Source organism: Tyto alba, unplaced genomic scaffold, assembly GCF_018691265.1.
Source record: "Tyto alba isolate M040663 unplaced genomic scaffold, T.alba_DEE_v4.0 Super-Scaffold_42, whole genome shotgun sequence".
NCBI classification, from domain to species: domain Eukaryota; kingdom Metazoa; phylum Chordata; class Aves; order Strigiformes; family Tytonidae; genus Tyto; species Tyto alba.
This window is the reverse complement of record NW_024881318.1, coordinates 37,728,928-37,741,763: the sequence shown is the minus strand read 5'-3', so window position 1 is coordinate 37,741,763 and position 12,836 is coordinate 37,728,928. Positions and strand designations below refer to the sequence as shown.

Here is a 12,836-nt window from a genome sequence, read left to right as displayed (position 1 = left end):
GTCTGAGTCTGCTCTCATGTAATTTCTTGCTTACTGTCCATGCTGTAAACTTGCAAACTGATGCTAAGAGATTGTTTCAACCTCTTCAGAGAGGAGAAATATGAGCTTACTCCTTATGTTCCCAAGTAACTGTCCATCAGCTGTGGCGGGCCATGGCCCTTCCCCCAGCTGACAGCACAAGCCCATGGCAAACACTGGAAGCCGTGCTGCATCTGGATTGTCACCTCCAGTGTAAATAACAGGGCTTCAGTCTCTCTGTGACCATACCTGTGGACACAGCCTGTGTGGGAGCTAAGAGCTTGCTGTTACACTCAACCATCAGTCTAGTGTCTTACATCTGTTGCTTACTGTTTGCTGCTTCTCTGCTTCTATTAGTACTAGCTCAGTGTGTGTTGCACTATTTTCCCTTTGTGTAAGTCCAAACAGTCCTTTACCAATAATTTCCCCTTTCTTAGAGTGGACTTCTGCACTGTAGTTTTCCATTTCTGAGGACAAATGCAACTAATAAAATGTGAGAGAATAATGGCCTTATTCTGCCAATTCACACTGATACCTCCAATTGTAGCTGAATTATAGGAGCTTTAAGGGGTTTCAGTGAATCTACTCTGCCAAATGAAGGCAATGATTGTCAGGTCAAATCTTAAGATTTTAAATGCACCAGTGTTCAGACTCCTGTGGATAAAGTATCTGTCTCAGAGCTGAGATTCAACAAGTAATAGCAATCTTATTGCTGGATATAAGTGATGCATTTATTTGTTATGGTTAGAATTTACCATGGCCCTGGTTTATCATGGCATCAGTCATGAGTTGATCATTAGCAAGTGGAAATAGATGATGTGCTAAGTCAACCCAGTATAACTGAGAGAATGACATTTGTAGCACCATGGCAGTGTTAGTCTGAAATCAAACTATATGGAATTTTTTACTGGAAGAAGGGAGTGAAAGCAAGACACAGCATACTTTGTTATTTTAATATAATTGATGCTTTAACCAGTGATGTGGGATAATGGATATTTTTAAGGTTTAAAAGTTAGTTTAAGCATAAGCACGTTAAAATACCTTGAGAAGTAATTGCTGCCTTCCTTTATGTAGATAAATGGGCAAATACTCTATGGAAGGACTCATCAGAATGCTTCCTCAATAATCAAATGTGCGCCATCGAAAGTAAAAATAATCTTTATCAGGTAAGTTCCAGTTAAAGGTTTGGCTGAAAAGGTTTATTTTTAATATGCTCAAGTTTTGCACAGTCTTTGTTTTATTTTGGTAAGGTTGTTAAATATATCTTGAGTTTTCTGTTTTGATATTTGCATTGCGAGTGCCAAAAATAAAGTAAAAGAAAGTGCTAGACTTAAACTTGTTCTAAGAAATATGGTGCTGTATTACTACATTCTTACTACATTCTTAATTGAATCTATTGTAGAAATAAAGATGCAGTAAATCAGATGGCTGTTTGCCCTGCAAAGTCAGTAGATGCTTCACAGTGTACTTCAGGGACACTTCAACATCAAGAGGTAAAGTAAATTTTTGTTTTTCTCAGTTAACTGAGATACTAACATTGTCCTGGATAGAGGAGTGCCCTGTCTGCTTAGGAAATACTACAAAAGAAAAAGAAATCCAAGGGAAAACCAAATGAGGTTTTAGTAAGCTGCTAAATTTAGTACAGCTGTGCTCAATTCTGTTTTATTTTATGTTCATCTAAACTATGAAGTAATCGACCGTTCCCCTGAATAGGGTTATAGCAGTTTAAATGAAGCCAGAAAATTATCAGATCCACTTTATATGTTTGTGTGCTATTTTATTTTGATGAAAAATGTTGAATATAGTTGCTCACGGTTATGTTTTCATTTTCAACTAGATTGATATCAGTGCTGCAAACTCCAGTGCTTGTTCTGACTTCAGTTCATGTAAAAATATTCAGTATGTGGAACTCCCTAAGGTATGTGCTGAAGATTAAATTCACATCAGCCACATTTGTATTCACTAGCTTACTTTTTTGTAGTGGAGTCCCTCTTATGTCAAGCAAACTTACTTACTTACTGAAAGTCAGAATAGAGATTTGAAGAGGTCTTCTCTTCCTATTTGTGAATGGACCCCAAAGTTTTCCTGACATAACTGTCTTCGGCAACCTCATGAGTCTCTAACTTCACAAAAATTTGCCAATTGCTCTGTGTCTCTGGAATAAATCACCTCTTTTCCTATTTGCAAAACTTTTGGTAACCAACTGCTGGTGGTGCCTCAGGTAAAATCATTGCTTTAGTTGTTCAAAGTAAATGAATTAGCAGATTATAAGCACCAAATCCCCCCAAACAACATACATATTTAGTGGAAGTTGTGCAGCTGGGAGAAAATGGCCAGGTGTTCTGTAACTTCCAAATGAGGGTGGAAAAATTGCCACTCCTGCTTATTGACATGGAGAAGACATTTGCATTCAGCGGATATTCAGATAGAGACGAGTGGACTGCTAGTATGTGTTTCTCCGTGGAAGGCATCCAGCCTTCCATTATTAACTAGGAGAATATTTTATGGTGGTATCTAGATGATTTAATTCTAGGTGAAAGCATTAGGAAAATATCACTCTGCCACAAACATTTACTAATTTCACAGGAAGAGCATATATTTTTTTAGCCTCTCTATTTTCCACTCCTGTGTGTATTTTTAACTTGGTTTTAAATAATTTAAGCTATGTTATGAAGTTATGTTTACCTCAGTCTGTAGTTTCTAAATATTTTGTGTTTCTTACTCCTATTTATGAATTTAAAAACTGAATCACAGTTGACCTTATAAGTTTCAAAGGCGTGGATTTGAATTTAGAAGTGTTTCAGATTTATCATGGTAGACAATATACTGTTTGTAGGTTGACAAAATCTGTTTCAGAAGTAGATTAGTTTAAAATAAAAATATTGATGCATTGTGAAAACCCAAATTTTTGTTACATCTGCAGTTCTTCACTAGTCTTTACTGAATGTATTCTAACATTTTGATAAACACAGTACATAACCACTTCCATTTCTCTGTTTGCCCCAGGATCAAGGAGGCTTTGGAATTGCCATTAGTGAAGAAGACACAATTAATGGAGTAGTTATTAAAAGCTTAACAGATCATGGTGCAGCAGCAAAGGTGTGAGAACATTTAAAATCCAAATAGGGAATGAAAATTTTTTTTTGGAGTACCATCCAGAGCTCACATTTTTTATTCTGTGCTGTTTCCAGGATGGACGAATCAAAGTTGGAGATCAGATCTTGGCAGTGGATGATGAAATTGTTGTGGGATATCCGGTAGAAAAGGTGATTCTGAAGTGTCAGAAATATTGCAGAAATCATAACACTTACTGTTGGAGGTTACTGTGTTTTAAACAAACCAGTGAGGGTTTTGTGCCTGAACTCTGACTTCATTTTCAAAGCTGGTTAAAGAATCAAAGATTCTCTGACATTGGATATGGAAACCACTGCAGAATAAGCTCAGAACTTAAGCTCAGCTGCTATTTTGCATTAATGCACTACATGAATCATCTATCTCTGTGCTACAAATATGTTGTTTTTTTTTTTTCCCCTGTGGTTCAGATCTGATGACTGAGAGGCACTTAACTGTGGGATAAAAGCCATGAACTGTTGCTCAATCATGACTCTTCATAGCTACTCCACTTTAAAAGTACTATAACCAGTAGAATTAATATGCATAAATTCACATGGGTGAGTTGCATCAATGGTAAATCAGGTCATGAACTGTGCTTATACATAGGGAGTGTCTGTAATAATGGCTTCATTATATTACAAGCCTGGTATTTCAACCCTTTGGAGAAAACTGTCTCCATTCCTAGATAACAAAATTTATTTCTAATTTCTGGCTCTGCAAACTCAGTTTGGGTTCTGTAGCAAATTAAGGCAGGCTTTTTTCTAGCACCTGCCTTGCTACCAAGAAAAGTGATTATTTAGTCATGAGAAGATTACCTTCTGTTTGTTAAAGGGCAATTAGGAGAGCACTCATCTTACTTTTTGATGTGCTGCTGTCTCTAAAGCAGTAAATGTGTAAGAGTGAAATTTTCTGCAGGGAAGCAGGTAGGCTTTGGAAGAAGAGGCAGAGATATAGAATAAGTAATTTCTGAAAATACTTCTAGTGAAATGTGAAGACTTAGGAGGATTTGGAGTCTTTTCTGTGAGATGACAATTTTGAAGGTTATTCGCTATCCCTTTAAACTAGGTCTATGCATTACACCCTAGTGTCCTTCTCCCTCTCCCATAGTTCAGGTAATATTTTCAGATTTTCCTTCCAGCTGTGCATCTGATTAAGGATCTAGGATGGCAAATCATGTTTATTTAAATCAGTAGATGTTTTGGCATTGGCTTCTGTGGGATCAGAACTGGACTTCACCCAAGCATTAAAAGACAATACTAGTTTTTCAATTTTTCTAATAATTGCTATAAACATAGTATTTTGTCCAGAGAAGAGAAACCATTGGAAGACTACTACACTCTCTTCTGGTATAGTTTGGTAAAGTTTCATGGAAGATACTTGATTAACATCAGCCAGGCCTGTCCCACAGTTAACTCTATTACTATTTCTTATAAAAACTATCAATATTTGTTCTTGCTCACTACCAAAAATACCTGCATGATTGTGACTTGTGGTTCATTTACAGAACAGTTCTTTGGCTTTATTTTTGTTTTACAACTGAACAGTCCAGTTACTTTCTTCATCAGCTTTTCTCTTTATCATTCAGTTTATTAATCTTCTGAAAACATCTAAAACTATGGTGAGGCTTACAATCAACTCAGCAGAGATGGACAGCCCGACTGCAGCACCAGTCCCTTCCAGCACTACCCCAGCCGAGAGGAGGAATATGCATCTGCCAGCAACTGTCCTCTCTTCCAGCTCACCAGAACCAGAAACAGTCAAAAGTAAGGTTCTCCATGTGTTTCTGTCTTTACTCTGGTTGTGACATAAAAATAAAGACCCAGCTTGTAAGCAAGTTTTCTCTTTTTGTATGCACTCAGCTGTCTTCTGAGTTGTATTTTCTAGTACTTCTGGATTAAAGATCCTCCTGAATAAAGCAGTCAGGCTCCACACCAAAGACCTAGAGCTTACCTTCCCACTGCCTGCTGTAGAGACAAGAGGATGGAGGTATTTCTTTCTCCCTCCCAAAGCCTGCGCAGCAGGTGACTCTGTCATGGTTGTCTTGAACTAAGTGTCCTTTAAATGAGGGAGAAAAATCACGTCATCTTTCCTAGCACAGGGGAATGGTTGAGACTGTGTTGCCCTTTATGACTAGCTACATTTGAGTCTTCAGCTTTAGAGTGGAGAGTCAACATGCAACTGATTGGTGATGGTTATTGTTTAAGCAACACACTACTAAGAAGCTAATAATAACTTGAGTAACATGTTCATCACAGTTTATTTATATGTACTTCATTGCAAGTATTACTGAGTCATATTTATGTTGCTTATTACTAGCAGTTATATTGATACGTAATTATACTATTATAAAGAAATCTTAATATTTCTTCCCTTCTGCATTTAGTTTTAGGGTAAAATCTATTGTTTTGTCCAAGTTTGTCCGTCCCATCTCCACCCTGCCACAGCAAGTCTTGGGGATAAACACCTGATGGAGCAATGCTCCATTCAGCACCCTGGGGATTTGTGGTTACAACTTGGCTTCACTACCATTTACAGGCATCCACAACACAACCGTTGGAAGTTCTCTCTCCTTTTGGTTCTTCACCTGATTTTATAATTTATTTCCTTGCTTTCCTTTACCAAGTCTACCTTTTTGCTGCCCCTGCACCTGGCTTTCTCTGAACAGACTCCTTCCAAATAAGCAACCCATCCCTAACTACTTTCTCCCTATTGGTCTTATTTCCACTACATCTCTACCCAACTTTGGTGTTTTCAGCACTGCTATGTAGTCAATTTTGGGCTCAATACTGATGCAGCTATCCAGATGAGGTCAATCTTGTATACCAAGACTCCCTCCCAATTCCTGAGTTAATGTATTTCATGTACACTTCATGCCTTCTGGACAAATTATTATACTTAAGCCTTGACTCCCCTGCTTGGCTCGAACTAAGCATGAGCAGTTGCTCATCATACACACAAAGAACTTGCATAACAGAGTAGTCGAGTAACCTGTGCTATATTCAACCTTTACCCTTAAAAAGCCTTCATTGCCCCCCTGTTTTCTTTCAGAGGCCAAGACTCCTAGATTTGAGGCTTAGTGCTCCTGCAGGACCTATTGTTTACACTAGACCTAAGTGTTTGTCTGACATAAATCCCTACTGCTGAACGCCCAAGTCCTCTGTTAGTTCTAGTGAGACTTCTTTTATTCAGTGCCCTTTCAAAGTGCCTCAGAAAGATTTAGATGCCTGTTTTTACCTTTTGGAAAAAATGTAATTTTGGTGTTTCTTTAAAGCACAGCGGACATCAGTGATAGGGATAATCTGAACATCTCAGACATTTTGATTGCTGATTCTTTCATTTAGTTGCTACACAATATCCTCTCCTAGTATTTTTTAGATTTTTTTTTTCTGTGAAGGATACAGAGCTGACTAAAATACTGAAGCAAAGATACATTTGTGATGTACTAGAGATACTGAATTTACAGATAAATTGCTATGTAAGGATGCCATATATATTTTCACTATGAGAATATATATTTACACCACGAAACTTACTGCTTCCAAAAGCTGTGTCAGTGGCCAGTTAAAAGTTTGACTGGTGTAAAAAAGTTCTTTTTGAGGGCCACTAAATATAGTGATGTATATAAAACCTTTGACTTGACCATGGATTACTGGACTTGTGAAATACCACTATATTTGATTCATACTTGGTCCAGGTACTTGATGGTATAAAAATGAGATAACTGCAATTAGAACTACAGGATAGTACTTGTCTGAGGGGAAGGGAGAGTTGGCAGCATCATTCTCTGTAGGTCAGCTGTTCAGCTCGTGCTGTAGATCTGTCAATGGACTCTCAAAGTGATGTCTTAAAGTCACTTTTCTAATATTGAGCCCTCTTACTGTAATCAGGATGTTTAATTGTTGTTTTAGACACAAGCAGATCCTCAACTCCAGCCACGTTAGCCTCTGACCCAACTACTTGTCCCATCATTCCTGGATGTGAAACAACCATTGATATCTCCAAAGGGCGGACTGGTCTTGGTCTGAGCATTGTTGGAGGAGCAGACACTTTGCTGGTTGGTTTGAAAAAATATGTGTGTCACTCAAGTAAAATAACAATAATGAAATTAAAGTGTCTGACAGAAGAGATTTTTTCTTAATTTGTTTCTGTAGCATTTATAGAAAGATACCACAGACACCAGTTCAGGGAATAAGAAAAAAAAGAGGGGGAAAAAAAAAAAGAAGAAAGCACTTTTAAAATTGAAAGTATAAATTAACTTCCTAAATAGTTTGGTAATTTGTTCATCATACACCTGACTGTTTTGTTAATCACTGATGAATTGTAGTAGAAATTTTCAGATATTCTTGGTTCAAAGTAGGGGCATGTTCGTTCAATGTACAATTTATTTTTGTTTTATTTATCCACAGGGAGCAATCATTATTCATGAAGTATATGAGGAAGGAGCAGCATCTAAGGATGGGAGACTGTGGGCAGGGGATCAGATATTAGAGGTGTGGCAGTTTCTTTGGTTGCTTTTATTGTCGTTTGCTAGCTAGGCATATTCTGTTTGTTTGCTAGAAGGTTCTGCACACTTTATCATGTATGCTTTCATTTCAGGTGAATGGGATTGACCTCAGGAATGCCACACATGATGAAGCAATAAATGTTCTCCGGCAGACTCCCCAAAAAGTTTGTCTCACTGTGTACAGAGATGAGGCCCAGTACAAGGAGGAAGACATGTATGATATACTTAATATAGAGCTCCAGAAGAAGCCTGGCAAAGGCCTTGGGCTGAGTATTGTTGGGAAAAGGTATGAATGTGACTGGGGAGTCAATGTCTGGGACTTGCTGGACATGCTCATGTTTCCATTGGGGTCTGGTGATCAGATCCTGTGGGCTTGAAGGCTGTACATGTCATTTTTGTGCCTGAGTTAATTGGCCATTCCTAGAGGAACTAGCCCAACATTCAACATAAAAATGAGACAACATATATTGTATTCTCAATAGCAAGACATAAAAATGGCCCTCAAACAATTCTATAATGCAAAATCCATCTGTGTATTTGCAGAAATGATACTGGGGTGTTTGTGTCAGATATCGTCAAAGGAGGAATAGCAGATGCAGATGGTAGATTGATGCAAGGAGACCAGATATTGACAGTGAATGGAGAAGATGTTCGAAATGCTAACCAGGAGGCTGTTGCAGCTTTGCTAAAGGTATTGGGAAAAGACAAGGTAGATAAAAGTGAAGAACTGAGATCCAGATTTTTTGAAAGCTTTAGTTTTATTCAGAGTTCAGGCTTTTACTGAGATGTCAATCAGAATGATCTGTGGATCCGAATTTAAGCTTCCTGAAATCTAGAGCATTCAGATTTTGATACTTTGCCTGATGAAAATGGGAGTAGCAGTGCTGAAGAGTGCAATTTGTTTATAGGACAATAGAATGCCATTACCTAGAACAACCTAAAACTTAACACTATATTTTCCCCAACAAACTGATAACTGGTTGACTGTCTCACATTTTCAGAAAAATATCCAGAACTGACTTTAAATGCTGGAGAATTCATCAGAGCAGTTGTGCCAGGAAGTGATTACTTTCATAGTTGATAATGTTCATCTTTTTTTTTTTTTCATCTGTATGTCTGGTGTCACCATATATCCATTAAATACTATAATGCATTTTCCAGTGACCAAGGCATCTAATATAAGAAATTGCATTCTCACAAAGATAACAGAAGTAAACTCCTATCTGCAGCTCTTCAAAACAGAATTTCTGTTCTCAGTAAATTTTTTGCTTCTGATGTAGCTCCCACTGACTTCCAAATCAGAATGAAGTCAGATATACAACATTTCCTGTGGTCTGGCAGGAAGTCCAGCTGATCAGCCAGCTTGACTATTTTCCACCCAGGGTTTTGAGACATTCCTGCTGCGTGATAAGGATCCCATCGAGTCAGCATTTTCAAATGGAAAACTGTTCCACTGGAAAAAATTTAACAACCACTACTCATAGCTGACTCTTGGATACGTAAACCCATGGTCACACTTCTTTGCACTCGCATTCAAAGGTGTATTTTTCCAGATGTTGAACAGTTCCCCAAGTTTGATTTTTTTTTTTTTTGTTTTGTTTTTTGGTTTGGTTTGGTTTTGGTAGGGGGTGGAGTGGGGACAAGAGTTAGAAAGGGAAGGTAGGAGCACTTTTTCTGTATTTTCAGCATATGCCTGTAAGTGAGAATGTCAGAACTGGGTCTCTGTTCTGACAGTGAACTCATAAATACACTTTTCTGGGGTAATAGTACTTTTCTGTTCTTACCTGATACTTTATCTAAGGACAATGTGCTGCTTCTTCATATCCTTCACTTATACGTCTTCTCTAAATGAAAATGCCATTTTATGTGGAAATTTTCTTTCATTTTGGCAAGCATTTTGGAGTATCTAATTGAAAATTCTTAGTTCCCATTTATCACTTGTATATTAATGTTCAAAATACTTCATCCCACTCAGCAATACTTGTAGTTAATTGTTCCAGCCCTGAGAAATTAGTCTTTTAGAATTCCTCAGATATATTATTGTTAACCATTCTGGTTTGTTCACACAGTATAAATGGTGTTAAATTTGATCACTCACATGTAAGCAGTCACCATTTTTCGTTCAGGTATCAGTTCTGTTTTCATTCATGAGGGTAAGATCTAGGAGCAAATTGTACGGAACTTCCTGAAATGTATTCTGCTACAAAATTATTTATAATATGTATTTTAAGTAGCATGCGACTACTAGAATGTGTCACCAGGATGAGAATTCTGCCTGTTCGTGCAGTGTTTCTTTTTAGATATCCCTAAAACATATGAAAAGCTGATCATTTTTTCCCCTTACTTGATTTGTTGATTTATCAAATGGGAGATTTCAGAAGAGAGAGCAAGCTGTAATAAAACTAAGTGTGAACCGATTTATTCACAAGTTCAGTTGGAAAGTATTACCTCCCACTTTTACACATTATAACTTTTAAATCTCATTTGTGGGTTTTCATTTTATGTGAGGATGTGGTAATTTCAGGTACATATATTACTTCCTCAGTTTTACATTTTGGCTGAGAGTTGTCTGTATGTTTAATACAAGTCAATTCATGCAAGTGGGAAAGAATGGTTTTGCCTGAGATTTGATCACGTCTTTCCCAGGATATAGAGAAGTCAACGTTATTTAAAAAAAAAAAAAAAAAAAAAAAAGGCAATTTAGTAATAAATCTCTTTTACTGTCACCCCTAAGAGAATAGCAATAGGTTATGTGATATAGAAACCCTATTTGACTGGATATATCCTGTTGTTGGTTTTGGTATATTGATCTATTTCTTCCTGTGAATTTTCTGACAAATACATGAACCTCTCTTAGGGTAATACAGCCAAAGCATGATAAATAAAGGCAAACTTATGCAATATTAAGTTTTTTGGATACAGGAGTTCATACCAACAACTTCCCAGTGGAAGAAAGAAGGAAAAGCAAAATAGCATCAAAACTTTGAAATTTCTGTATTTGAATATGCTGCAGATAGGTGGTCTTCTTTTGGCACCAATTTTTTTAATTAGGAAGTCCATTTTTCTATATGTTGATTGTGGTAATACCTTATCCATCTATTTCCAAAATCAGCCTAATGTCTTGATTGCTCAATATTTGATTGAAGGGTGAATTTTCTTCTGAGACATTCATTGTGTACAGACATGTAAATGCTTAATAGTATAATTAAAATCTTAAAGAGTAGTGAAAGAATTGTCCAGTGTACAAACAGTCCATATCACCCAGCTTCTTGTTGGCAGTCAGATGCAGATAGGTCACTTAACATATAGATAGATGTTTGGGAAACATCCTGCCCAAAATTTCTTTAGTTACATTGGTATGAATGCAAAGTAACAGAAAATTTCAAGAACAAGAGAGGAATGACTAACTACCAGTTTAAATACCATGTTGTCAGTCATATCAACAGATATAATGATTAATACTTTGAAGTGTTACACTATTTTGTGTTTATTGTGAAAATAGTCAATTTCAGTATTACTTGAAAAATGCCATCTTGAAAATATATGTTGACATTACAGCTGTAAGCCAGAACTACTCTGTGTGAAGAAAAGGGTAACAGAATTAATCTTCTTGTGTAATTTTCACTTCTGTATTGTAATACTGATTAATCCAAAAGGTACCCTGTTCAGTATTGAATATCATGCTGTACTTAGTTTATGTGGCTCTGAACATGCCATGAGCTCCGTCTGCTCAGTGCTCTTCGCAGGGTTGTTAGCCTGTTATTTTATCTTCTGTACATAGTTTTCTTCCATCTAGTGACTAAAAAGTATCATAGTGATCTAATAAGTGACTTATATATTGTTAGAGGCTTTAATGTTGTGGACAGAAGAGATATAAGTGACTGGTTCTTTAGTGTTCATTAGGTACGGTAAGACTAGAGGTTGGAAGAATAAAAGCTGGTCCATTCCACTCTGAGAGGAGAACATCCCAGAGCAGCCAGGTGGGTAACTGTAAAACTGTTCAGTTTGGAAGAAATAATGGTTAAATAATGAAAGCAAAGAAAAAGAATTGGGTTTATGATGATGATGGTTTTCCACATACCTGATCCAAGATGAAGAAAAGTAGTTTTTATCTACTTTGCAGCCTTTCAGTAACTATTTTATGTGTTCACTTTAACATATTTTATCTGCTAAAGACATGATCCAGCCAAAAATGTAATCCAGAAATGGCTTTGCTGTGCTTCATAGTCTGTTTTTTACAGCTCCAGCCTGAGAAGCAGAGAGAGCTCTGATTCTCATCCATACCAGAAGTAGTTGGAGTGGACTTTAAACCTCTTTTAGTTTAGGAGTGCCTGGCATGCAATGGAGTATTGTTTCAGTAAATTTAGTGAATTTCTCCACTCCTAGCATATTCTTACTGTAATCTTAGTCATCAGAAGCAGGAAACCTGCACCCTCAGCCTTTTCTCAAGTTTGTTTATTTTATTGTTGGTCTAATGGTGGAATGTTATAAACCTACATCAGTTTCTGCATTTCAGTGGATCCTTTATGTAGTAGCAGCTCACATTGTGATTTACTCCAGTAGCAGCTATGTTTCTGAGAGCTCACAAGTTACCATAGAACTTTCTGTGGTTATAAACTGGGCATGCAGATCATCAAGTACTGAAGATACATAGTTATAAGACAAATCATACACAGTTTCAAGTGAGCAGGTTAAGACTGGGTAAGACCTAAATGTTAGGCTCTCTTCAAAATGGATAATGCCAAACAAGATGAAAACATGGAGGCTCTGGATGGTCTTAGTCAGAGGCAGCTCACAATGTTGAACGTTTTGAAGAGTGTAACAGTCAGTGAACTGGTCTCACTGGGAGTCATGTTGTTCCTTTACATTGCCCTGTTGGTATAGTCAAAATCTTTCTGGAAATAGTGCAGGTGAATCTGAGTGGAGTACATAATCTTAGTTTTAGCTGATGCGGTGGGTGAACATGAGAGTACACGTGTGGATATATAAAGATCTGTCTCTTTGTATTCTGTCCCTGCCTTGATAATCGTGACTGACTTTTGCACCAGAAGATGAGATGACAGAAAGTACAAATACAAGGACACAGTCCAGCCCTCAGAAGCATCATTTCAAAGCACCGCATGGAGTTGGAGGCATGCAATCTGTTGGTCTAATGATGTTTCATACAAGGAGCCCTCTAGAGTGACCACGAAATATGTGG

At 37.2% G+C, this 12,836-nt stretch overlaps 1 protein-coding gene across 19 annotated transcripts in view; it reads left to right on the top strand.

Moving 5' to 3' along the window:
• The window catches only part of MPDZ (multiple PDZ domain crumbs cell polarity complex component), a 98,679-nt gene that overhangs the window by 78,167 nt on the left and 7,676 nt on the right, over window positions 1-12,836 (top strand). For all 19 annotated transcript variants that reach the window (XM_042804522.1, XM_042804521.1, XM_042804518.1 and 16 more), the window contains 11 exons: window positions 1,093-1,184; window positions 1,421-1,511; window positions 1,856-1,936; window positions 3,025-3,117; window positions 3,210-3,284; window positions 4,718-4,895; window positions 7,041-7,186; window positions 7,539-7,622; window positions 7,729-7,922; window positions 8,180-8,327; window positions 11,530-11,616. In XM_042804522.1, the coding sequence (XP_042660456.1) occupies window positions 1,093-1,184; window positions 1,421-1,511; window positions 1,856-1,936; window positions 3,025-3,117; window positions 3,210-3,284; window positions 4,718-4,895; window positions 7,041-7,186; window positions 7,539-7,622; window positions 7,729-7,922; window positions 8,180-8,327; window positions 11,530-11,616 (1,269 nt within the window). The remainder of the gene's footprint in view (window positions 1-1,092; window positions 1,185-1,420; window positions 1,512-1,855; window positions 1,937-3,024; window positions 3,118-3,209; window positions 3,285-4,717; window positions 4,896-7,040; window positions 7,187-7,538; window positions 7,623-7,728; window positions 7,923-8,179; window positions 8,328-11,529; window positions 11,617-12,836) is intronic.